General features: G+C 47.1%; 1 protein-coding gene across 6 annotated transcripts in view; it reads left to right on the top strand.

Annotated features, from left to right (window-relative positions):
- The window catches only part of MPRIP (myosin phosphatase Rho interacting protein), a 164,581-nt gene that overhangs the window by 84,937 nt on the left and 52,995 nt on the right, over window positions 1–26,649 (top strand). For all 6 annotated transcript variants that reach the window (XM_015427658.1, XM_015427657.1, XM_015427654.1 and 3 more), the window contains exons 4-7: window positions 807–958; window positions 4,796–4,880; window positions 14,400–14,595; window positions 21,748–21,907. In XM_015427658.1, the coding sequence (XP_015283144.1) occupies window positions 807–958; window positions 4,796–4,880; window positions 14,400–14,595; window positions 21,748–21,907 (593 nt within the window). The remainder of the gene's footprint in view (window positions 1–806; window positions 959–4,795; window positions 4,881–14,399; window positions 14,596–21,747; window positions 21,908–26,649) is intronic.

The raw sequence follows: 26,649 nt of genomic DNA, 5'->3' as shown, positions 1-26,649 counted from the left end.
CATAGGGTCCCGCAGATGTGTCGGTCCCAGGCAACACAGGGCTTTAACGGTTAGTACTATAACTGTTAGGAGCCGCGGTGGTTAAGATGCTGAGCTGCAGACCAGAAGGACAGTCGTTCGGCAGTTCAAGACCCGAGTGCTGCGTGATGGAGTGAGTTCCCATCTCTGGCACCAGCTCCTGCCAACCTAGCAGTTCAAAAACAACGAATTGCAAGTAGATAAATAGGGACCGCTTCGGTGCGAAGGTAACAGCGTTCTGTGTGCCTCAGCATTTAGTCATGCTGGCCACATGACCACGGAAATGTCTTCAGACAGTGTTGGCTCTTTGGCTTGGAATCGGAGATGAGCACCACCCCCCTAGAGTCGGATTCAACAGGCTTTCGAGCAAGGGAAACCTTCACCTTTACTTTACCTTACTATAGCTGTTATGCGTAACACTGGCTGAATGCGCGCATGCACAGGTGTCACACAGATGTTGCAGTTAGCAGGCATGCCGCCGTAATTTGCACTTGCTGCAGTTTCCGGGTCAGGTTTATAATCTCTGTCGTGTACAGTTGCGGAAATTGATCCCCCACCCCCACCCCGTGCAGAATTTTGGGTTACTTTGGTGTGTGTGACTCCTGACTTTTTTTTTTGGGGGGGTTGGTGTCTAGAGACAGGTTTGTTCAGCTGGTGAACCCCTCCGAAGGGCGGTGGCTTTTACAGGTTTATAGAAGTCAGCCTTCTGCTTTGTAGGAAGCCCGGCAAATAAAAGTGTGTGTGTCCCCTTTCTCAAGCCTTTCGTTTCCCTCTCTTTTCCTTTCCAGCCGACCACCCTGCCGCAGGGCACCATCAATATGAACCAGTGTGTGGATGTGGTGGACGGGGAGGGCCGGACGGGACAGAAGTTCTCCCTCTGCATCCTGACGCCGGAAAAAGAGCACTTCATCCGTGCGGAGAACAAGGAGATCATCAGCGGGTGAGTGTGTGTGAGTGTGGAGAAGGCAGGAGGACTGGATGAAGAGGGCAAGAAAGCCACAGTGGGCACGTGCAAGTTGTGCATCACCACAGGAGCCTGTTTTGAGTTGCACTTTCTGGGATCCAAGGTTTAGAAAGGGAGTGAGACAGATTAATGGAGGGGCCACCTCAGCGGCGACTTGCCACGGTGAGTGAAGAGAACCTCCACATTCAGAGGCAGTCAACCTCTGAATCCCAGTGCCAGGAGGCAACATCAGGGGAAGTTCTTGGCCTCTATGCCCGTTGTTGGCCCTCCAGAGGAACTGGTAGGCCACTGTGTGAGACGGGATGCTGGACTAGATGGACCCTCACTGGTCCGATCCAGCAGGGCACTTCTGAGGTTCTTATCAGGGGAAGGCCTCAGCCTCTCTGCCCCGTTGTTGGCCCTCCAGAGGAACTGGCTGGCCCCTGTGTGAGACAGGATGCTTGACTAGATGGACCACCAGTCTGATCCAGCAGGGCTCTTCTGATGTTCTTATGAAAGCCTTGGCCTCTCTGCCCTGTTGTTGGCCCTCCAGAGGAACTGGTTGGCCACTGTGTGAGACAGGGTGCTGAATTAGATGAGCCACTGGTCTGATTCAGCAGGGTTTATCTGATGTTTTTATGCGTTTCATTTTTATTCTTGGGTGCGGGTTACAAAGCTGCCTAGACTTCATGGAGTCGTCAGCTTTCAATATCGAGGCAGACCTATCGCTGACCAAATTTAGACTCCAGTGGCACCTTAAGTGCCAACAAAGGTTTATTCAAGGTATGAGCTTCCATGTGCATGCCCACTTTTTCAAATACATTAGGATGGCATGGAAGGTTCAAATTTATAGCCAGAACCTTCCATGCCATTCTGATATATTTGGAAAAGCTTTGCCTTGCACACGAAAGCTCATACCTTGAATAACCTTTGTTGGTCTTAAAGGTACTACTCTGGACTCTAACTCTGTTCTACTGCTTCAGATCGATCTATCGCTGACCAATACAAGATGCTACTCCAGGCTAGGCAAAGAAAACCAAATACAAAAATCACCTTTTCCCAGTGTGTCTTGTTTCTCCTTGGCCTCAGAAACCAAAAGCTAGACTGGAGCCAGGGTGGTCTGTCTAGAAAACTGTGGGGTCCTTTGACTTCATAACAGGATAATCGTACCCAGTGAATCTGAAGTTGGACCCTAGAGTCGCCAACTCCAAGTTGGGAAATTTCTGGAGATTTGGGGGTGGAGTCTAGGAAGGGTGGGGTTTGTGAAGAGGAGGGGACCTTAGTTAGGTGTGATGCCGTAGAACCCACCCTTTCCAAAGCAACCATTTCGTCTAGGAGAAACTGGTCTCTGGCGTACACCAACATGTATTTGGAAAGTGGGTCGTGCCAGACAGGGCAGAGGTGCCCCAGCGGGGCTTTTGGTCGGCTCTGCAAATTAAAACAGAGCTTCCACTTTAAATGCTGAAGTGTTACAATCAGAGTTAGCTTTGTGGCTGGCTCCGCCCCCTGTGGCAGCCATTTTGTTGTCTCAAGCGCCCCCGGGGGACACAAGCTTTGGGGACCCCCCCGCCATAAGGATATCGAGTCAAGTTTTTCTGGCACTTCAGAAATGTATAGCTGCCATAATGATCCTTTCTCCCGGTGCGGGAATTCTCTGAAGCAATGTACTGCAGATTTCTCCGGTGCAGTACTCTTAATTTCCGACCCAGGGCTCTTCCTGACCAGCATTCCCCCCCCCCCCCCCCCCCCTCCCCCCAAGACAGGGATGATGATATACTGGCCTACCTTGCAGAACTGTTATAAGGTTTGTTATATCCTATTCAGTTGTCTTGTAAATTCCTTCAAATAGCAAAAGCAGAGTTATTCTTGACCATTAGTACAAGCAGAGGTGTTATTGCATTAGCATAACTCATTAGCATATGCCACACCCCCTGACATCAGGGGCCCGGCGGTGGGCCTGCAAGGCCCGCGGGAGTGCGAGGAAGCCCCGCCAAGGCCCTCCCTGGCCCCAGGCAGGCAGGGGTGGGGAGAGGCGGGGAGGAAGCAACTTACCCTCCCTCTTCTCCTGCCTCCTCCTGGCTGAATGAGGGCTGGAAGCGGGGCGGCCGGAAGCAGGGGGCGGGGCTTCGTCATGTACCCCGCCCCCCTGCACCTCACCCGGGGGAACTATGTTCCCCCCCGAAATGACCTCTGGTTGCGACCCACAGGTTGAGAACCGCTGCCGTAGGGTTTTCAGGGCAAGAGACGAACAGAGGTGGTTCGCCATTGCCTGCCTCTGCGTCGTGACCCTGGACTTCCTTGGTGGTCGCCCATCCAAGTACGAACCAGGACTGACTCTGTTTAACTTTTGAGATCTGACAAGATCGGACTAGTTTGGGCCATCCAGGCCAAGCCAAGAGATGTTCAGAGGTGGTTTGCCACTGCATCGCGACCCCGGGCTCCCTTGGCGGTCTCCCATCCAAGTACTAGCCAGAGTCAACCTGAAGGGAGAAGCAGGGAGAGTCCCTTTTGATCACCCAAAAGGCAGTGCTGGGGACCACAGGACCTGGGTGGACAGAAGCCATGTGGACCCAGCATGGTGCAGTGCAGGGGATGGCCAAAATCCAGCTCAGGAGCCACATGTGGCTCTTTCATACATAATGTGTGGCTCCCGGCAGGGCGGCTGGGGAAGCGAAGGGGAGGCATGCCTAGAGATGTAAAATTTCCGAAAATTTTGAAGCTCGGGAAAAAACAGACATTTTCTGAAAAATTGGGGAAAAAATGCTACATTAGCACTTCTTTTGAAAGTCATTCTGTTACTTTATAAACGTAAAATATGACTATGGACATTTTTACTTGGCATGAAATTATCACAACTAGCATATTAAAAATATAGTGTATCCAAACAATTATTACACACAGCATACCCACCCACATGCAAAAACAAAACTGAAACCCTTTTCTTTTCTTGTGACAATCGCACCTCCTAAAGGAAGAAATGCATCTTGTTCTTGCATTGGAGAGTTCAGTTTAACCTAGGACTTGCTTGTGCTCAGTGCACAGAAATTAGATCAATCTGATACCATACATATTTTTTAGAAATGATTTGGAAAATATCTGAACACCTTGTCTTAAAATATTTTATTCATCATGTTAAAATAAAATGTTCCATAATCAATTTCTTTTTTCATTTTTTCCAGGTTTTTTTTTGGGGGGGGGGAGGCTTCAGGAAAAAATGGGGGAAAAACGGGTTTTCCCCGAATTTTTCCATTTTTCCCCCGGGCCTTCACATCTCTAGGCATGCCTCCCCAATCGGTCTCCCCTTCCCCAGACAGGGTTCCCCTCCTTGGGTAGGCTTGAGGTATGGGGGGGGGGGAGCAGAGACAGAAAGCAACTTAAACTTTAAATGCGTTCTCAAAGCCCGCCCGCCCCCCGCACCGTCCAGCTTGGGAGAAGGCATTTGTCTCTTTAAATCCCTTTGTCAAGTCAGCCATCTTCGGGGGGAGGGGGCTCGGAGGATGCATTTACAGTTATATCTGTTTTTACCCCTTTTGTTTTTTATTTTTGGCAGTCTCATTTAATGTTAATAAAAAGCAAACTTGCATATTTTTCAAATAAAAACGTGTCTAATATTTGTTCACGTCTTGCGGCTCTCAGACATCTGATGTTTATTCTATGTGGCCCTTGATGTTAAGCAGGTTTGGCCACCCCCAGTGTAGTGGTTGAAATGCTGGACTAGGATTTTTGAAACCCAGACCTGAATCCCCACTCTGCCAAGTTTGTCTGCCTCGTGCCTTTTCCCGTTGCATCGCCCAACGTGAATCCCAGTTTGTCACTTTCCCGTCTCACCCACAGGTGGCTGGAGATGTTGGTTGTCTACCCAAGGACGAACAAGCAGAATCAGAAGAAAAAGAGGAAAGTTGAGCCCCCGACCCCACAGGTAAATATGGGGAACGGTCCCCGGTCCTGAAGAACCCGTGAGCATCATCCCCACTGAATTCTTACCTCCAAAACAAGAGAGAAGTCAATGTGAATGAGGCACACGTGGTAAACTGATCTAGTACTCCCAACACATAATTAACCTGCTGCGGGGCTCAGGGTCACAGGGTGACGTCAGCTAGCTCAGGACAGCTTTTAAAAAGGGAGTTAGACAAACTCATGGTGGGCAGGTTCATTGGTGACTATTAGCCACGATAGTTAAATGGAGCCCCCATATTCAGAGGTAGTCTACCTCTGAATATCATTTGGCTGGGGAACAACAACCGGGGAGACTGAGGCACCTGTGTCCTACCTGTGGGCTTTCTACTGAATCTGGCTGGCCATTGTGAGAAACTGGATCCTGGACCTACAGTCTGTTCCAGCAGGAGGCGCTCTTTATACAAGGTTGTGTTCAGAAGGACTAGAACCATGCTTTTTTGGTAATAATAATTTTTTTTAAGTAGCCATGTTCTGTGCCTTCCCTGCAGGATAATGGAGAATACTGTCATGTGTAAAGAAATTCTCCATGTCAGGGCCTGTATAGAGTGCACACTGTGGTATGCAGTGTCACAAACATGCGGATTCATGCGCGCCTGGTTTTGTCCAGTTGCTGACGGAGAGTTTACAGTTTACACGGTGTACATGCTCCCCCGCCCCCCTTTTCCATGACTGCAAATGGGAGCCAGAAGAACAAGGGAAAGATTCTTGGATGTCGACAGGCCCTCTTGGGCGGAATAAAATTGCCCAGTGCTTTGGTTTCTCTGCACTAGATGGTCCCCGGAGATAAAACTCACCGACCGAGAGGCCTCAAGCCGAGTCGGGTTCATAGATCTTTCATGGGCCGCGACTCTGTTCTCCGGGGATCCGGCAGTGACGATTTCACTCTCTTTTGACTATAAATGGTAAAAAAGAGAGAGAGAGAGACAGAAAGGGAATTAGCACAAGCCAGTGACTCGTTTTTTCCAGCCGGAATCTCCCACGTGGAAGGCGTGGGGGAGCGTCCCACAGGGGTCAGAATCCGACCCCCGCTGCTCTTGGGAATAGGTTTCTCTTTGTCCCGGACGGGCTTCTGTTTTTTGTTATGTTGGTTTTTATCTTTTCTGTGCAAAATGGACTGGCTATTTGTGGGAAGGGGGCCGCAAGAAGGTTGGGGTGTGTGTGACGGTCACTGGTTCCCTCTCTGTTTGATCTCACAGTTGGGAGCTTGGGGGGGGGATACCTTATCCCCCCCAACTGCTAAAGCAATGTAACTGCCACATTTTGGTCTCTTATCTCCCCACTTGGATGTCAGAGCCTGCAAAGACATAGTCCTTCTGTTCTCCAGGAATAGTCCTGCCCGATCTAATTCGCCCTGCTGAGAACTCAGTGGCCGGGAAGAAAGGTGCAGAAGGTCTCGGATGGGAAAGAGGGTCTGTCCTTCATGTGAACCGGTGTAGTTTGGGGGGAGGGGGCAACGGCCGTGCCCTGGGGATTCCAGACAGTCATTGGGTTCTTAAGGGTTTGCCGGAAAGATTCTGCACTCAATCCAGTCAGCAATATATCTTTTGAGCGTGACCTTCAGGCTGGAAAGATTCTGTGCATAGATCTGTTAGATTCTGCAACCACGGTGTTGTGAATTTAAGAATGTTGGCATGACGGCAGTCTTGCGTGATTGCGTTCCTCCCAGCGGGGGTCGGGGGGAGCTGCAAAAGGAAACACAACTTGGAGAGCCAGTGTGCTGTCGTGGGTAGTGTCGGACTAGGATCGGGGAGACCCGGGTTCGAATCCCCATTTGTGTCACGGAAGCTCACTGGGTGAACTTTGGGCCACTCACACACAGTCTCAGCCTAATCTAACACTCAAGTTTGCTGTGAGGATAACGAATGATTTAAGTGTGTCTTAAGAACAACTGAGAAATAGAAGAAGAGATGGGATTTATACCCCGCCCTTCGCTCAGAGCGGCTTACAAACCCGTTTCCCTTCCCCTCCCCACAACAGGCACCCTGTGAGGTAGGTGGGGCTGAGAGAGCTCTTTTGGGAACTGCTCTTTCAAGGACAGCTCTTGTCAGAACTACGGCTTGCCCAAGGTCACACCAGCAGCTGCATGTGGAGGAGTGGGGAATCAAACCTGGTTCTCCCAGATTAGAGTCCGCGCTCCTAACCACTGTACCAAACAGCACGGTATAGTAGTGAGAGCATCAGACTGGGATCCGTGGAGACTCTGGTTCGAATCCCCGCCCTGCCACGGAAGCCTGCTTGATGCCCTTGGGCCAGTCACACACTCTTAGACTCAACTTACCCGTGAGGATAAAACAGAGAAGAGAATGAGATAAGCCATTTTGGGTCCCTGTTTGGGAAAGAAGGTGGGGTGTAAATCAAATAAATAAAATAATACATTGGTGCGCGCATACCCACGGCTAAGCTCTGAAATACTGGTGCGTTTTTCAGGTCCTGGAATGATAAGGACTAGAAACTTGCATCCAGAATCCAACCCCGAGAGTCCAGTAGCACCTTAAGGAAGTGAGCAGTGATTCACGAAAGCCACAAATCTTTAAGGTGCTCCTGGACTCTTTTTCTGCTGCTGCAGACAGATTCACACGGTGACCCATCTTATGCTTTTCCCGGAATATAGACAGCCCTAGTTTCTGTGCTGGTCTCGTCCCCTCAATCTCCCACCCCTCCCACCCCCGCAGTGCTCTTTGCCTATCCCTACCACAACTTCTATGGCCGATGTGATGAGAGCCGCCCTCCCATCCCAACTATCGGCGTTTCCAGAACAGCAAAAGAGGGAATTTTTTAAAACAGGCCTCTCCTCTGTATTCCGAAAGTGTCCTGCTGCCCCAAATCCCCTACTTAGGTAGCTCTGCTCGGCGGAGGCCGAAGCACGGGAGAGCAGCAGACGAGGGAGCGTCGCACGGTGTGAAACCAGCCCCCAAAAGCTGATTCTTTTTTTGGAAGTGGAACAAAAACTGGGGGGGGGGAGATGCTGGCTGAATAATATCATTTTTGGATTACGCTCCGTTGCTACGGCAACCCCTTGGAAACCGTCCACGGCCTGTTCTCCTGAGCACCAAATAAGGTAAGTAGGATTTTTTTTGGAGGGGGCGGTTGAGATGCGAGGCCCAGAAAAGCCGTGACTGGAAGCCGAGCCTGGGCAAAACCATGCTCTGTCTTGGTGACCCACGGAACGAGCAGGGCCCAACCCGGCCTGTTGCGCAATGTGGAATTTCTTTGTGGAGAGAGTCTGCTTCCGAAAGTCGAGAGGACTTTGGCAGCGGGGGAAGAGTTGTGGGCTTGGTGCTGTGTCCCTTCCTGTGCTGTTTCCCCCCCTTGCTTGGGTACATTCCCTCTCAGTCTTCCCAGCATGCTTTGAGGGGTCCCATCAAAACGGCAGCCATCTCTATTAGTTTGTTTAGGTCAGGAGGTCCTTCTGAAAGGGAGACCCGTTGTCAGTCATTCAGGGACCAAGTCCCTGTAGGAGGAACGGAAGTGGCGATTACATGTAATGAGCAAGGAGAGAAGTTGCGGGTTCTAGTCTGTCTTGGAGTCCAGTTACTGGAGAGAGAGGATTGAGCCCAGCAGCACCTTAGAGATCGGAATATTCGCCTGGCCTCAACTAGAGCCTAGTTCAGGGGTGTCAAACATGCGACCTAGGGGCCGAATCAGGCCCCTGGAGGGCCTCTGTCAGGCCCGCAGTGGAACTGGCTGTCTTCTGCTGCTTCTTCCAGTTCTGCTGCTGCGGCTGCATCATCGTACGTTTGCAGCTTACAGATACACACCTGAACACAATAATCAAGATTGCAACAGCAGAGATATTTTGACGCAATAATTCAGAGCAAGAGGTGTCAGTTATCAGACACTGTTAAATAAACAAAATATTGCAAGAGTGCTAATGTTTTAAGCATGTTTTTATTTTAAGTAAAAAAAAAAAAAGCCCTTTGCGTTTGTGTCCTTTATAAAGTTTATATCTCCACTCCTGGGCATTACGTTTTATGACACACATGGCCCGGCCCAGCAAGGTCTCATTTATGTCAGATCCGGCCCTCGTAACGAATGAGTTCGACACCCCTGGCCTAGAGCCTTCTCAGCAGTAGCTCCAACTTGGTGGAATGCACTCCTGAGTGAGATCCAGGGCTCGCAGGACTTGGCTCATTTCTGCGGGGGCTGTAAAATGGAGATGTACCGCCAAGCGTGGGGGTGAGGCCAGGAGAATTCCTATTCGTATAGTTCTTCCTGCTCCTTCTCCTCCTTTTTTTCCTTCCACTGGGACAGTGATAGTATTATTGTATGCCATCTGATTAATTGTAAAGATTTGGATTTGAATCTGTTAAATCTAGATCTTTTAACTGTATTTTAAACTGTTACATGTTTTGAACTGCTCTGAGCCACGCAACAGTGGGGGGGAAGCGGAACAGAAATCAAAGGAATAAATAAATAAGTAAAGTTTCCAGATACTAGCTTCGAGTCCACTAGGACCTTAAAGGTAAAGGTTCCCTTGCTCGAAAGCCAGTCGAATCCGATTCTAGGGTTGCGGTGCTCATCTCCGTTTCAAATCTGAAGAGCCAGCGCTGTCCGGAGACGTTTCTGTGGTCATGTGGCCGGCATGACATTTTTTGTCTTAGCTCAGGAAGGAGGGCTCCAAAGCAAACTAGTTTATGCAGCAGCCAAATCACTCACAATGCCAGTAGCTCACAAAGTAGATTTTTTTGCTCACAAGACTCCACAGCTTAGAGGGAGCATTGACGATGACCCAAATGAGACACGTGGAAACATGCTTGGAAATGTTCGGTAGACGTGGGAATGTTTTGGCAGACTTGGGATATGTCATTCTCTTAATTCTGTAGATTGTCTTAGTATAATTTTTAAATATATACATATATACATGTGTGTGGTGTTTTAAGTAAAGTTTTGTCAATAAAAAACTTTTTTCTCATTTCAAAAAGATAAGATTATTCCGGTGCTCCCCTCAAATGTCCCCCATTCCCCCCCCCAGATATTTCTGAGCCTTAACATTTTTTTAATCTGCAGCTCCTTTCTGTTGCGTCGTACAGCTCTGTGGAATCTGGGTTCCTGAAGTCCCTGTGCTCTCTGATTTAATTGTGTAAACTGAGTTACTAGTCCTACAGGTTTCGAAGAAAAATATCCCTAGTGTTGTCTTTGCAGTAGTGATGGGTAAAGGTGAGAAAGGGGGGGTCTCCTTTCCACCAAAGTTAAGTAGGCCATGGAAGGATTTCTGCGTTCCTCTTCACCTGTGAATGTTTAGACACAGATTAAGCTCTTCAGGAAAGACAACTGTGCCCTTTCCCCCCCTAAATTGACCTTTGCTTGACTTTTCTATATTTTACTTTACTCCATTTGGGGGAGATTGTAAAAGCCCCTTCCATCAGTTCTGTTGTCAGCTGAACCCTTGGCGGCCTTTACATAGAAGAAGTCTTCCATTTGCCTTCTCCTTGGCTTGGCACCCTTTTAGAAAGTGAAGCTTAACAAAGGTAAAGGTAAAGGTTTCCCTTGCTCGAAGGCCAGTCGAATCCAACTCTAGGGTTGCGGTGCTCATCTCCAGCACTGTCCGAAGACGTTTCCATGGTCATGTGGCCAGCATGACTAAACGCCGAGGCACACGGAACACTGTTACCTTCCCACCAAAGCAGTACCTATTTATCTACTTGCAATTTCTTCCTTTCATAAGAACATAAGAGACGCCAATGTTGGATCAGGCCAAAGGCCCATCCAGTCCAACACTCTGTATCACACAGTGGCCAGAAATACCAGTGCCATCAGGAGGTCCACCAGTGGGGCCGGGACATTAGAAGCCCTCCCACTGTTGACCCCCCAAGCACCAAGAAGACAGAGCATCACTTGCCCCAGAGCCCCTATCTATACCTTGTGGCTAATAGCCACTGATGGACCTCTGCTCCATATGCTTATCTAATTCCCTCTTGAAGCCATCCATGCTTGTAGCCGCCGCCACCTCCTGTGGCAGTGAATTCCACGTGTTAATCACTCTTTGGGTGAAGAAGTACTTCCTTTTATCCGTTCTAACCTGACCGCTCAGCAATTTCATGGAGTGCCCACGAGTTCTTGTATTGTGAGAAAGGGAGAAAAGTACCTCTTTCTCTACCTGTTCTTTCCCATGCATAATCTTATAAACCTCAATCATGTCTCCCCTCAGTCGTCGTTTCTCCAAGCTAAAGAGCCCTAAGCGCTTTAACCTTTCCTCATAGGGAAAGTGTTCCAACCCTTTTATCATTCGAGTTGCCCTTTTCTGCACTTTTTCCAAAGCTATAATATCCTTTTTAAGGTGTGGTGCCCAGAACTGCACACAGTATTCCAAATGAGGTCTCACCATTGATTTATATAGGGGCATTATTATATTGGCTGATCTGTTTTCAATACCCTTCCTAATAATCCCCAGCATAGCATTGGCCTTCTTTATTGCAGTCACACACTGTCTCGACATTTTCAGTGAGTTATCCACTACAACTCCAAGATCTCTCTCTTGCTCAGTCTCTGCCAGTTCAGACCCCATCAATGTGTATTTATATTTAGGATTTTTGGCTCCAATGTGCATCACCTTGCACTTGGCCACATTGAACCCCATTTGCCATGTTGACGCCCACTCGCCCATCTTTGACAGATCCCTTTGGAGTGCCTCACAATCCTCACTGGTTTTCACCACCCTGAACAACTTCGTATCATCCGCAAATTTAGCCACTTCACTGCTTACTCCCAACTCCAAATCATTAATGAACAAGTTAAAAAGCAGTGGACCAAGTACTGATCCCTGTGGTACCCCACTGCTTACCCCCCTCCACTGGGGGGACTGCCCATTTATACTCTGTCTCTGTTTTCTATTAATTAGCCAGTTTTTGATCCATAAAAGGACTTGTCCTTTTATCCCATGATTTTTGAGCTAGTTTTTGAGCCTTTGATGAGGAACTTTATCAAAAGCTTTCTGGAAGTCAAGGTAAACAATATCTATTGGATCCCCCTTGTCCACATGTTTGTTCATGCCCTCAAAGAACACTAACAGGTTAGTGAGACAAGATCTTCCCTTACAGAAACCGTGCTGAGTCTGCCTCAATAGGTTTTGTTCATCTATGTGCCTACTAATTCTTTCCTTAATAATGGTTTCCACCAATTTACCTGGTATCGACGTCAGACTGACTGGCCTGTAATTTCCTGGATCTCCTCTGGAACCCTTTTTAAAAATGGGAGTGACATTAGCTACCTTCCAGTCCTCAGGAATGGAGGCAGATTTTAAGGAAGGATTACATATTTTTGTAAGGAGATCCAGAAGTTCACATTTGAGTTCTTTCAGAACTCTCGGATGTATGCCATCCAGGCCTGGTGATTTATCAGTTTTTAAGTTGTCTCTCAGTTTTAGGACCTCCTCTCTCGTCACCTCAATCTGACTCAGGTCTTTCAACACCCCTCCTGAAATCAGCGGTTCTGGAGTGGGCAAGCACTTCTCATCTTCGAAATGCTAGGTTGGCAGGAGCTGGAACCAGAGACAGGAACTCACTCGGGTCTTGAACTGCTGAACTACTGCCCTTCCAGCCTGCATTTCAACCAAACTATAAATCAGACCTTGTATGTATATGAGGAGGAATAGCTGCATGCCCACAGGAGAGATGGCTTTGCTCTCATGCAAGCGACTGCACAGGAGGAATAAAAATAGTGGTGTTCTGTCGTAGATTCCATGTGTTGTGTCTGGAGACTGAGCCCTACGAGGAAAGGCTGAGGGCCTTGGGAATGTTCAGTTTGGAGAAGAGATTGAGGGGGGACATGGTTGCTCTCTTTAAATATTTGAAAGGCCATCATTTGGAGGAGGGCAAGGAGCTGTTCCAGTTGGCAGCAGAGGAGATGACCAGAAGCAGCAGGTTTAAGTTACATGCAGAAAGGTACCGGCTGGATATTAGGAAAAACTTTTTCACGGTCAGAGTGGTTCAGAGGTGGAATCGGCTGCCTCTAGAGGTGGTTAGCTCCCCTTCACTGGCAGCTTTCAAGAAGAGGCTGGAAGAATATTCGTCAGAGATGCTTTAGGCTGGTCCTGCATTGGGCAGGGTGTTGGACTAGTTGGGTTTGTATGGCCCCTTCCAATGATTCTGTGATATTCACGGTGCAGGGGGCTTTCTGTCCCATCTTTACAACCCAAACAGCTCTAGGCGCTTTGGTATAATAAAACTAGTATAAGAATAGAAAATTACAGCTGGGAACTGCGGCACAAATACATTTGGGGGTGGGAGGGAGCTGTAAAAAACTCAGAAAGAAATTGAGGCTTTTAAAAATGCAGGGCGACGGTAGACAAGCAGCTTAAAACCCAGAAATTGTAAAAGAAAGGGTTTTCTTCAAAAAAGAAATGGTGACTGGGAAGGCAAGGTGCCCTGAAGGCTTCTGGGGTGGGGGGAAGAGGGTGTTCTCTGGTTGTGCATAGGGTTGCCGGCCTCCAGGTGGGACCTGGAAATCTCCAGGAATTACAACTGATCTCCAGAGTGCAGGGATCAGTTCCTCTGGAGAAGAGGGCTGCTTTGGAGGGCCGAATGAATGTCATTATAGCCCACTGAAGTCCCCCCCCCCCCAAGTCCCCGCCTTCCCCAGGCTCCGCTCCCAAATTTTTGGAATTTTCCAATCCAGAGTTGGCAGCTGTATTGTGGTGTTACTCCAAAGAAAGCCCAAGGTCATGTGTCCCATTGGGTTGAAATGAAGATTATGTTCTGTTAAGAAGAGGGTCTCACACAGGTACCAAGGGGGCCATGCCAAGCAGGGCTAACCAGCCCCAGGGTCCGTAAGAGAAGGCAGGCTGTAAATTCACCGTTCTTATCAACACCAGTGTTTCCTCTAAGATGAGTTAGTGTGAGCTAGCTCACAGTTTTTTAGCCTCCGGCTCACACATTTTTGTTTTAGCTCAGGAATGATGGCTCTGGAGCCAACTAATTTCTGCAGTAGCCAAATTGCTCACTCACAACTTTAATGCCAGCAGCTCACAGAGTAGAATTTCTGCTCACAAGGCACCACAGCTTAGAGGGAGCATTGATCAACACTATTTTAAAAATCTCCTGAAACTGTTCAGAGATGTAGGTATATCTAGGTGTCAGTGGGTTAGAATTCCACGCTCAGCTTCATAACAGGACTGCCGCTGAAAAGTGAAGGTTAGTGTTGAGCTGCCTCAAAGCTCAGGCACGCTTTCGTACATTGTGGTTTCATCCTGCTGTCCTGGCGTGGACTGGTGGAGCAAGTAAACGTGCAACACAATGGATGGCGGGATATAGGTAAGTATGAGGTAATGTTACCAGGTGTAATGTGGAAGAACAGGACACGGGCCTGCCATTTTCTGCAGCTACAGTATGTTGAATGTATCATATTCTTCCTCCCACAGAAAGCCAAATTCAGTCTCTGTTCCCTAAATTGGCACTGAATGGAAACTTCGGTTGGCACTGAATGGAAACTTCAATTTCTAGACAGGGTGATCTTAATATTCTTGTGTCTTCTGTGTTTTCTCTAGGAACCCGGCCCAGCGAAGATGGCTGTGACCAGCAGCAACATCCTCAGTGCCGAGAAGGTCCCAACCACCAAGTCAACCCTCTGGCAGGAAGACCAACCGGATGGGAATGGGGCAGTGGGCGTGGCGCCGAACCCCATAGAAGGCCCAGCTCCGTCTGCCTGTTCCCTGAAGGAGCCGACACTGGACAGCAAAGAAGGTAGAAACTGACACTGAACAATGATTGAATTTTCATTTTGTTCTCATTATCCTTGACCCTTCCTTCCTTCCTTCCTTCCTTCCTTCTTATTTATTTACAAAATTTGTATCCCACCAGTCTGCTGTCACAAGGGCGACGAACAATTTAGAACGCACATGATAAAACCCCACATTTTAAAACCATTCGAGCCCCCCAATACATCATCAAGACAAATAAAAACAGGGCTAAAATAAGTTTGATATGTGTTTGACTTTTTTATTATATCCCAATAAAATTGTTTTTTTTTAAAAAAAAAAACAGGGCTAAAATACTTATAAAGCATAAAGGCATAAATAAAAACATTAGTTAGGAAGGAGGGATAATTGAAGGAATGCCAAATGAAACGAAAAGGTCTTTACCTACTGATGGAAGACGGCAACAGGGGAGGACAGGCGAATCTCTCTGGAGACCGAGTTCCAGAACTTTGGTGGCATGACCCAGAAGGCCCGTCCTTCTCCCAACACTCATGTCCCAGAAATTCCAACCTAAGCCCCACTGACTTCAGCAGTCTTATTGTGGGTTAACGCTGCATGAGATTGTACAGACAGTGTGTGGCAGGAGGGACCCAGAGATCCTTGGTGAGGTCTACAAGCAGCCCTCATCATTGGCCACCTGCTGTTGAAGGTGGCCATGTTTGTCCCCACTGCAGGGTCATCCCCAGGTACAATGTTTTACTTTTTTCTCCATAGGGGGAGGAGAGATAAAAGGGGGCTCTTGGACACTGCTGGGGTAGGCTCAGACTCCCAGGGAAGCCAGTATCTGGGGGTGATGGGGCCACCCCTTTGTGCTCCCCCCTCCCCTCCGGCTGAGTCCCAGATTTTAGTTCATTTCCCGTGCCCTGTTTCCTTCACCAATAGCAAAGTTGCCAGGTTTTTGGGTTTTGTTTTTTTTAAATTTGGAAATTAAGTAGAGTTGCCAATTCTACAACATTGGGCACTTACTACCGAGCCTGAATGGGAGGATCTCATCTGGATCTCTCCTCTGCCACCTGGGATTTCACCTCTTCTGGTTAGCCTCCCGCTGTATTGTTCTGTGTGGAACAATAAGGGCTGGGTCTGTCCTTTCCTGTTCAGCATGATGAGTCTCCCCTCCCCAAAACGCATAGCAGGGAAGGATAAAAAATGTAACACTCGCCTCTTATCTGCGAGTTCAAGGGCCCATTTTCCTCTCTTTTTCCCCCTCTGGGGGTGGCCGCTGTTCTGGGATCAGCCCTGTTTTGGATTAATCAAGAGGAGTCCTTTTGTTCTTGATACATGGACACACCTTTCGAGTTAGTGTGAAGGGCACAGAATAAAAGGATGGAAACGTGCCAAAGTTTTCTGGATGGAAAATGTTGCACCCTTCTCCAGGTGATGAGGAGTTTCACAGGGCAGGCATTTTTTTCCCCTTGGGGAAAAAAAATTAAATGGGCCCTGTTACTAGACCCTGGTGACAACCAGCCAGCTGATAACTTGCATAGCCCTGCCCCACATCTTCCTTTGCCAGCTCCTACCTGTGCAACCCAATCCTGGATTCTGTTTCTTGATCACCAATATATTTTTAAAAACGTGTTGGCTCTTCTAACACGTCAAGTGTTCTGCAATCTTACTGCTAACCCTGTAAGGTAGGTTTACCGTTGTCACCATTTTGCAAAGGTGGGAAGCTGAAAGTCACACAAGGGAACCCTGCTCTGCTTGGGAGCTGGCAAGATTGTGCTAAGAAGTCGGCCAGGGTTTCAGCGATAGTGAGGAATCCTCAGGAGAGGAGGAGCCCCAGGTAGCCAGCCTTGAGTTAACAGAAGCTGACAAGCAGGAAAATGAGCTTCAGGCTTGTCAGGATTCACAGCCAACAGCTGGTGCAGAGCCATGACACCCTTCAGCCCTGATTCTGCTGGTGAGCCTCAGTTAACCATTCCCAGCCCACCGGTATCACCTACTCCCTTAGAGCATTGCAGACGAAGGCTTAGAACACAGCTACAGACAAGACAGCTAAGTGCATGTCTCTCAGCCCAGTGCCACCTACTTGCTGATAATGCAGATGAGTAGTTGTAGGATTGCTTCTGAGTAACTGAGTCCCTGGAGAAATTTTACATGGGACTATAAAACCAGCCGAGAGAGGTTGTTAGGTGTGGATGCAACACATATGATAGATGCTAAGCCACCGACTCTGCATTGCCTGACTTCTGGATCCCTGACCTTGGACTGAATGACTCTGCTATGCTTGATTTATGGCACATGATACTCCAAGCCTGCAAGCCAGTACACTTGTGGTTGAGGGAACACAAAATGATTTTCATGTCATACTGTGTTAAAATTCTGCAAAATGCGGGGGGTGTTTTGGGTTTAATTATATACCTATAAATACCCATATTAATAGAAGGCCAGTGTGGTTCAAATCCCCACTGTGCCCGGGGAACTCACTGGGCGACCTTGGGCCAGTCACACACTCTCAGCCCTAACCTACCTCACAGGGTTGTTGTGAGGAGAGGGATATAAGCTGCTTTGGGGGCCCACTGGGGAGGAAGGTGGGATATAAATGAAGTAAAATAAATTAAAATAACTAAAATTTACCCAAAAAGAAAACTGGCCCAAATGGTTATACAGTGGGGTTTTTTTTTTAAAAAAACACCCTACTGCTGTACATAATTGTATGAGAATTTGAGATGGTCCCCTCTTTTTCTCTGGATGGCACATGTGGACTGAGAAACCTTAAACCTGAAAGGAAAACAGGGCAATACTCATAGCAATAATAAAAATAATACTAATATGAGGCATAGATTCAGATGAGTTAGCTGTGTTAGTGTATTGCTGCAAAACAGTAAAAAACCCAGTAGCACCTTTAAGAATAACAAACTTTATTGTAGCATGAGTTTTCGAGAAACACAGCTCTCTTTGTCAGATGCATCTTTAAGACTGACAAACTTTATTGTAGCATAAGCTTTCGAGAAACACAGCTCTCCTTGTCAGATGCATCTTTAAGACTAACAAACTTTATTGTAGCATAAGCTTTCGAAAAACACAGCTCTCTTCGTCAGATGCATCTTTAAGACTAACAAATTTTATTGTAGCATAAGCTTTCGAGAAACACAGCTCTCCTCATCAGATGCATCTTTTAAGACTAGTTAAGCGAAATAGCATAGGACTAGTTAAGTGAAATAGCATAAGCTTTTGAGAAACAGCTCTCTTCGTCAGATGCATCTTTAAGACCAGACGTCATTTCGGGGGGGATCGCGGGGGATCGCAGTTCCCCCAGGTGAGGTATGGGGGGCGGGGCACAAGACGAAGCCACGCCCCCTGCTTCCGGCTATCCCGCTTCCAGCCCTCATTCAGCCAGGAGGAGGCAGGAGAAGAGGGAGGGTGAGTTGCTTCCTCCCTGCCTCTCCCCACCCACCCCTGCCTGGGGCCAGGGAGGGCCTTTGCAGGGCTTCCTTGCACTCCCGATGTCAGGGGGTGTGGCCTTATGACACACTTCCGGTGATGTCAGGGGGTGTGGCATATGCTAATGAGTTATGCTAATGAGTTCCCCTAGCTCTTTTTCTACGAAACGACCCCTGTTTAAGACTAACAAATTTTATTGTAGCATAAACTTTCAAGAAACACAGCTCTCTTCGTCAGATGCATCTGACGAAGAGAGCTGTGTTTCTCAAAAGCTTATGCTACAAGAAAGTTTGTCAGTCTTAAAGGTGCTACTGGACTTTTTACTAACATGAGGCAGAAACCGCTGCAGTGTGCTGAGTCTAGGGTTGCCAGCTCTGGGGTGGGAAATTCATGGAGATTTGGAAGTAGAACCTGGGGAGGGGCAGGGTTTTGAGACAGAAGAGATCTCAGCTGGGTATAATTTATTTTTATTTACAAAAGTTGTATCCCGCCTTTCTGCCCTTATAAGGGCCAGCAAGGCACCTAACAATTTAAAACATTAGGTGCATGATATATAATCATAATATCATGCCATAGAGTCCATTCTCCAAAGCAGGCGTATGCTCCATGGTCTCTTGTCGCCTGGAGATCAGTTTGTGATTATGGAAGATTTCCAAGTCCCACTTGGAGATGGGGAACCCTGGCTGAGGCCAAGCAGACACTCCGGGGTTTAAATTTGCAGTTGCATTTGGGATTACCACAAGCATCCAAATCTCCACCCTGGCGTGAAACATGTGGGGAAACCTTGGTCCGTTTACCCTGTTAGCCTAACCTCCCTTGCAGGGATGTTGTGAGAGCCAGATGGTGTAGCCCCATCTATGGCCCCTCAAGCTTTTTAGCAAAGGTCGCTGATGGTGGTCTTATTTTATTTATTTATTTATTTCTACTTACATGACCAAAGGCCTCACCCACATGCATAAAATAGTTTGTGCTTAAACATCAAAACAAAGTTAAAAGAGTGATAATCTCCAAATCAGTAAAATATAATCAGCATAAAACATTCCAAACATATTGTTTTAAATAGTTAAGCTTTTCAAGTTAAGCTAAATATAAGCTGTCATGACCCCCTGTGGGTCGCCACCTTTGTCTGCCACCACTCTGGACTTCAGGTTCCTTGAGAAGGCCCAGAGTACCCTCCCAAACCCAGCCAAAATGCTCCTTTTAGGCCAAGAAAATATAGGCGTGATGACCAGGCAGAAAACATAAAACAAAGGGTTTATTAATACAGTAATGGGGCTTTGATAACAAGACAAGGTGCTTAAAATATATAAGAGTGTTTAAAGGCAAAATAATCAAATCTAATGGGACTACCTATTTCACTTAACTAGTTACTATTTCAAGGCCCACAGCCCTCTTATACCAGGCCTCCTGTCTGTACTCACTCTGTCCCAAGTGAGGGTTAGGGTCTTTTCCTCAGACCAGACTGTCCCCTCAGTTTCGTGAGAGACAAGACTGCAGAAGAGAAAGAACACAGTTTTACAGCACACACAGTTTAATCTACAACAGACAAATCTACACACTACTAACAGACACTCTACTACACATAACATATATACCAAGAGTACAGTTACATTATATGCTTATATGCAATTACTTAATTAATAAAAACTCTATATCAAATACTTTCCATTCTTCTATCTTCTGTGTTCTCAAGTCCATTGCGCTATTCTTGCCTAGTCTTCTATTACATTTGCATTATACCAATCATAAAACTTTTTCCATGTTTTTTGAAATGTCCACTCTTAATCTCATTTCTAGAGTCAGTTTATCATTTTCTGCTGCTTCAAAAAGTTTATTCACAAACTCCTGTTTCGTTGGTATCACCATGGTTTTCCAGTATTTGGCATATAAGATTCTTGCAGCTGTCGTCATAGAAACAGTCAAATACCTATTCTCTTTTTCATAATCCTTTGGAAATATATTCAACAGCAAGACCTCTGAAGTAAATGGAATCCTTGCTCTTAGTATCTTCTCCATCAAACTATGGACCCATTTCCAAAACTTTTTAGTAACATCGCATAGCCACCACATATGGTAAAATGTACCCCTTTTACTCTTACATTTCCAACATTTATCAGAACAGTTAATATTTTGCTTAGCCAGTCTATCAGGTGTAACATACCATCTATAAAACATCTTATACATATTCTCTTTATATGTTATAGCATTAGTCATTTTAATATTTTTCTCCCAAATCTGCCCCCAGTCTTCAAGATTTATAGTATGCCCTAAATTCTGAGGCCATACAATCATATTATTCTTCACAATTTCCTCTACCATTGTATCATCCAACAAAATTTTATATATTTTCTTTATCATTTTGCTATCTGCTGTTAACATAACATTTTCCAGTTCAGTTATTTTACCATTAAATCCTACTTTTTTATCCTTCAAATATATTGATTCCAGCTGTACTTTTTGCCACCAGGACAGATGTTCTGGTAGCCTAAGATTGTCCTTACTGTCCAAAATGTCCTGATACCTCAATATTTCTTCTCCTGTATAAACATTCGGCAGCGTAAAGGCCTCTAATGGTGTTATTAGTCTTGATCTTTTAGTATAAAATTTTTTATGAATTCCGTCCCAAACTTTAAGAGGCTCTCAACCAATGCTGTTTAAAATACTTATGGGAATTTGCTTTCTCATACCATAAAAATGCATTCCATCCAAGTAACAAATCATGTCCTTCAATTTGTAACAATCTTGTATGTAGAAACCCACTCTCTAGTCCAAACTAGTGCCGCAGCTCTATAATATAGAAGCCAATTTGGGACTCCAAATCCGCCTCGCCCTTTCACATCCTGCAACATTTTTAACCTTATTCTCGCCTTCTTTCCTTGCCAGATGAACTTAGTTGTCAGTTTATCCAATTCTCTAAACAACGCTTGATTCTGCAATATAGGTATAGTTTGAAATAAAAACATCCATCTTGGTAATATATTCATTTTTATTGCTGCCATACTGCCTATCAAGGACAATTGCAGATTTTCCCACTTCTCCAAATCCTGTTTCGTATTTTTTAACAACACTTTATAATTTTCTTCGTATAAATCACTGCATTTATTTGTAACTATAATTCCTAGGTATTTCGTTTTCTTCACTATCTTGTTATCCCTTGAAGCTCTTCTTTCTTCTTCTCATCCATATTCTTTACTATGATTTTAGTTTTCTCAGGATTTATTTTGAACCCTGCCACTTCTCCGTATTCTTTAATATTCTCCATCAATACCTCCGCCGCCTTCACTGGATTCTCTAATATATATGCCACATCATCTGCAAATGCCAACAGTTTATATTGCTCTTTCTTAACTTGCAGTCCTGTTATTTTATTTTCTCTTTTCAATGGTATCCACTATTCACGCTTCAATGCAATTATAGTTGCTAAACACCTTGCTACTGAGGCAGTAACTGCCGGGTTAGTATCTGTCAGCCAATAAGAGATCACCCATGTCTCAAGTGGAAGATGATATTTTGTTAAAATAGGTAGTATCCAATAAGACCTAGGAGCTATAAAACAAAAAGAGGTGTGTCAACGTCTCAGTCTCACCAGATGCGCAGATGCAAACTCTATCTCAATAGGGAATGTGTGCAAAATGGCCCATTAACTCTGCAGATGGTACAACATTTAGCCGAGCAAGAGTAAAAGCAATTCTATGAGAAGGGAAGACTGATGGTGGTCAGTAACCTCCCACTTGTTGTTGTCCCCTCGTGCCTTCAGATGAGAGCGCGATGGACGGCGATCGTGGAGACTGCGGGCGGAAGGCGCGTGTGGAGAGTGGCTATTTTTCCCTGGAGAAGACCAAGCAAGACACCAAGGTGGAAGAACAACAGCTGCCGACCCCACCATCCCCGCCCAGCCCTGGCACGCCGAATGACAGGTACAGTGACCTCACGTCACCCTCCCCAGAGGAAAGCTGCCCTTTTCCTTCCCCAGGTACCCTCCCCGGCAGCCGAATGGTTTACAGCTTCTCCCTCAACGCCCTGGACTCGAAAAGCACCTACCCCGCCACGTTCAAGGACTCCGTTGGCCGAGACAGGGCCGGGGGAGCCGAGAAGCCGGCCCGGCCTGTTGCCTTTAAAGCCAGCCGGCAGTACGCCACCCTGGCCGACGTCCCCAAGGCCATTAGGATCAGTAACCGGGAAGCCTTCCAAGCGGAGCGGAAGCGGCTGGAGCGGAGGGCCCGGGCCCGCAGCCCTGGAAGGGAAGAAGTGGCTCGGCTCTTCGGCAATGAGAGGAGGTAAGTCCCAAACGGTGCTGCGCGAGGGTGATTTTTTGCTTCCACCTAATGGTCTCCATGGTGGGAGCGGCACCGCTTGTGCTGCTGAGGTTTGAGCTTTTCTGCCTCTCACGAGGCAACACATCATTTTGTCGGCTTGATTAGACAGTTTCATGGAGGAGAGGTCTATCAGTGGCTGTTAGCCGTGGTGACTAAAGGAAACCTCCACATTCAGAGGTAGCCAAGCTCTGAATCCCAGTAGAAGAGGCAACATCAGGAGAAGGCCTTGGCCTCTGTGTCCTGTTGCTGGCTGTCCAGAGGAAGTGGTTGGCCCCTGTGTCAGACAGGATGCTGGACTAGATGGACCACAGGTCTGATACAGCAGGGTTCTTCTGATGTTCCTCTGAAGGCCTCGGTCTCTATGCCTTGTTGTTGGCTGACGAAAGGAACTGGTTGACCACTGTGTCAGACAGGATGCTGGACTAGATCCACTGGTCTGATCCAGCAGGGCTCTTTTGATGTTCTTCTCAGGGGAAGGCCTCAGCCTCTCTGCCCTCTTGTTGGCCATCCAGAGGGGCTAGTTGGCTACTGTGGGAGACAGGATGCTGACTAGATGGACCCATTGCCTTCTTCCAATGTTCTTCTCAGGGAAAGGCCTCAGTCTCTATGACCTATTGTTGGTCCTCCAGAGGGACTGGTTGGCCAGTGTGAGACAGGAGGCTAGACCAGCAGCCTGATCCAGCAGGCTCTTCTTTGGTTCTTATGGGTTCCGTGCATGGAAATTTGCAGGGCAGGCGGATGGGAAAGCCAAGAAGAAAACGCTGCACTGCTTTCCTCCTTGGGATGCCATGAAGAATCCTTGGGTTGACCATGGGCAATTGAGTAACACTCTGGAGTTTTCCTTGGTTATTCCAAGAAAGGAGTTGATATTGTACACCAGAGGTTGAATTGCTTCTGGATTCTTTGGCCGTTCTCTGGGAGTACCCAGAAAAGCACATTTTTGCCAGAATACCTGGTTCCCTTCATGCTGATATACTTCGAAGCTAAGCAGGGTTGGCCGTGGTTAGTACTTTGATGGGTAACTGCCAAAGAAGACTGGGCTTACTGTGCGGAGAAAGGCAGTGGCAAACTCTGCTCATCTCTTGCCTTGAAAAGCCAGTGGTCCTTGGTTGTAACTTGACGGCATACAATTATTATTTTAATAAGCCCCACTCATGAGTTACAGCCAACACGTGTACTGTCTGCATACAGTATACCCTTGATTTTTCATTTCCCATGCGTTGAGCTTTTCTCATGTTACATCTGATGCGCGTTCAACTGAATGTGCGATTTTAAGCCCCACATTTATCTGAGGACTGTTCCCCTCTTTCATTCATAAAGGGAACACATGTTCACTCCCTCTTACTAGCAGTTGTACATATGTAGATGCATTATCTTGTAACGCGCAAATGTATGCATTCTATTGTAACACATTAACAGGACTACAGTCTCTAAGGCATTGCCACATAACCCCCGCAGTAGCGTTGCAGTAACCACAGTCATAGCTGCGCTTTAACTCTTGGGTGTTTTGTGGATTCTGCTATCTGGAACTTGCAAATGTTACCTGTCTTATTAAAAAAAAGTTTCTAAGCTTCCTGAAGTGGAGCTTAAAAACTGATGCGTTTGCACAGGATTCCTCTGATGGAGGGAGTGGAATTGACTGCCCTGCACATCTGCTCTCCCCCCCCCAGCTATGAACCACTTTCTTGCCAGCTGCATTTCCCTCTGATCGTCTAAGCCCGCCTTCCGTCCCCTTCTGTTTCACTGTTCTTGATGGCTTCATTCCTGTCTTCATTCCAAATTCCTTCTGAGAAATCTTGGAAACGGAACAGACGATGCCAGCTAAGGGGCCTGTGTACCTGTCTTTACCGTGCCTTCTCTGCTGTATTAAAAACAAGCTAACCTGCCGAAATCATCTCCTCTGGAGTCTCTTGTATCCTCTTTAGACTGCGTAGGACACTTTTTTAAGTGAATTTCAAAACTTGGTGCCAAAGTTTGTGGGGGTTTTTTTGGCTAAAATAGAACATTCATGTATAGTGAGAGCAAATAAAATTAAGGCGTTAGATAGAAGGCTAAGAACAAATGAAAGAACGGAAGACATTTAAAAAGTTTTGACTAAAATTAAAGTAGTAAAGGGGGGGAGGGGAGATGAGTGAATTAGGAAAGAGAACTGAGACACCGGAAAGAAGGAATTAGAGTCAGGAGATCAGCTAGATTCCAGCAGCAATTTAGAGACCAACCAGAATTTTAGGGGTATGAGCTTTCGAGTCACAACTCCCTTTGTCGGATAGAAGTGATAGAAGTATTGAATTCCGGATCCGCTTCAAGGTGCTGGTGCTTACCTTTAAAGCCCTGTACAGCCAGGGGCCAGCATACCTTCGAGACTGCCTCTCCCCATATGAGCCCCGGTGGGCACTGAGGTCCACAAATCAACATCTTTTGGTGGTCCCGGCCCCAGGGACGTCCGACTTGCCTCGACCAGGGCCAGGGCTTTTTCAGCCCTGGCCCCTGCCTGGTGGAATTAGCTCCTGAGTGAGATCAGGGCCCTGAGGGGCCCACTACAGTTCCGCAGGGCCTGCAAAATGGAGCTCTTCTGCCGGGCATGTGGTTGAGGCCCCCCCCTCTCCCCCCCCCCCCACCCCAGCTTCTCTGGCCTTAGTTCTTCTGGCCCAGCTTTTCTGGCCAATTGTCCATCAGTGGCCTGAGTCGGATTGGTCATCTGATCGTTTTATGGTTACGTGGTATTTTATGATATTTATATGTAAATTTGTTATTTTGACATTATTTGAAGTGTATTATTTAACTGCTGTACACCGCCTTGGGCCCACCCGGGGGAGGGCGGTATATAAATCTAATAAAATAAATAAATTTTAAAAATAAATTGTATCTGACGAAGGGAGCTTTGACCCTTTGAAAGCTCATCCCCCCAGTAATCTGGTTGGTCTCTCGGGTGCCGCTGGACTCAAATCCGGCCTTCCTACTGCAGACTCAACACAGTGGCCCTCTGAAACGATCAGCAGATAACAAAAAGCTATGAGAAGACTGAGGAATTAGAGGGAAAGATCGAGGACTTAGATGACAAAAAAACCCAGGACAGAGTTCTTCTTGCAGTTTTGTCAGATGCACTCGCCAGTGATACATTTTCCTGCCTTCCTGCGAACCCACCCACCCCAGCCCACCCTGCTTCGCTGGACTGCTTTTCTGAGTTGGGACTTTAGCTTGCTGTTTTTATTAACACTTCCCCCACACACATATACACATGCATACATACCCTGGAGTTCCTTCTCTTGTCGTTCATAGGCCCCTGCCAACGTTGATACGGCTCGGCGGGATCCCACGGATCCCCCAGCCGAGCCGCCTTTTCTCCCCGGCGCGATCAAACGCCGGAGAGAAAAGACGGCTCTAACCGGGAGCCGGCCGATCTGCGCATGTCGGAGCATGCGCAGTTCGGCTCCGGCCCGGGGTTGAGCCGGCGCAAGGGAGCGCCGGCGATCAGACGCCCGGGAAGAGGCGCCTCATCCGTTTGAACCACCGAGGTAGGTGGTTCAGTTTGAGGCGGTTCTTCCCGGGTTTGGGCCAGTTTGGAGGCGGAAGCAGAACGCTTCCCAGATGTTGTGGTGTGATCGCGCTGCTTTGATCCGCCTCCAAACTGTCCCGTTCCCGGGCCAAATCGCCTCGTGTGAACGGGGCCATAGTTGAACAAACTCGAGGCGAAAAGCACATGCCTGGTTTACCCCTGGGGACACGGCCTTTTATGTGACCCCGTCTCTTGTCTGTAGGTCCTGGCATCTTCTGTATGTACCAGGAAGCACTTTCCTTAATGTGAAATCATAACCCATCTGTAACCCAGATGACATCGACATGCTTATTAAAAATTGCCAGTAGCATCCGACTGACTTTCTGGCTGACTTCACCCTGTTGTCCTCTCCCCTCCCCGAATTATCTCAGACTTTGTAATTAACAGTTTATTGAAGTTTAACAAACAACAATACAAACATGGCACAATAAGATCAAACAAGGAGGTGCATTCTGTAAGCTATAACAGAGATGTAAAGGAGTAATTTTCCATTAAACTAACACCCAGTAAATTTAAGTTTTTTGACAAGCAGAATATAACAACCGAGAACACTATAATCATTCCCAAAGCCCAGGTCAACAACCATTTTGGGAATTTCATGCTGGGATGAGAGATATTCAAGTATGGGTAACCAAATCGTGGAGGAGGTAGAGTGCATAGAAGCCTGAGATAGGCGTTGTCAGATTGTCTGTGATTTTTGCCATGCTATACAGGTTCCATATCTTTTGGTGCTGTTGTGTAAGAGTAGGAGATTTTGTTGACTTCCAATACAATGCAATAGTATTCT

The sequence above is a fragment of the Gekko japonicus genome, unplaced genomic scaffold (assembly GCF_001447785.1).
Source record: "Gekko japonicus isolate JY-2015 unplaced genomic scaffold, Gekko_japonicus_V1.1 scaffold136, whole genome shotgun sequence".
Taxonomy (NCBI): Eukaryota; Metazoa; Chordata; class Lepidosauria; order Squamata; family Gekkonidae; genus Gekko; species Gekko japonicus.
Note: the sequence above shows the minus strand (reverse complement) of the source record. Positions and strands in the feature narration are given on the sequence as shown.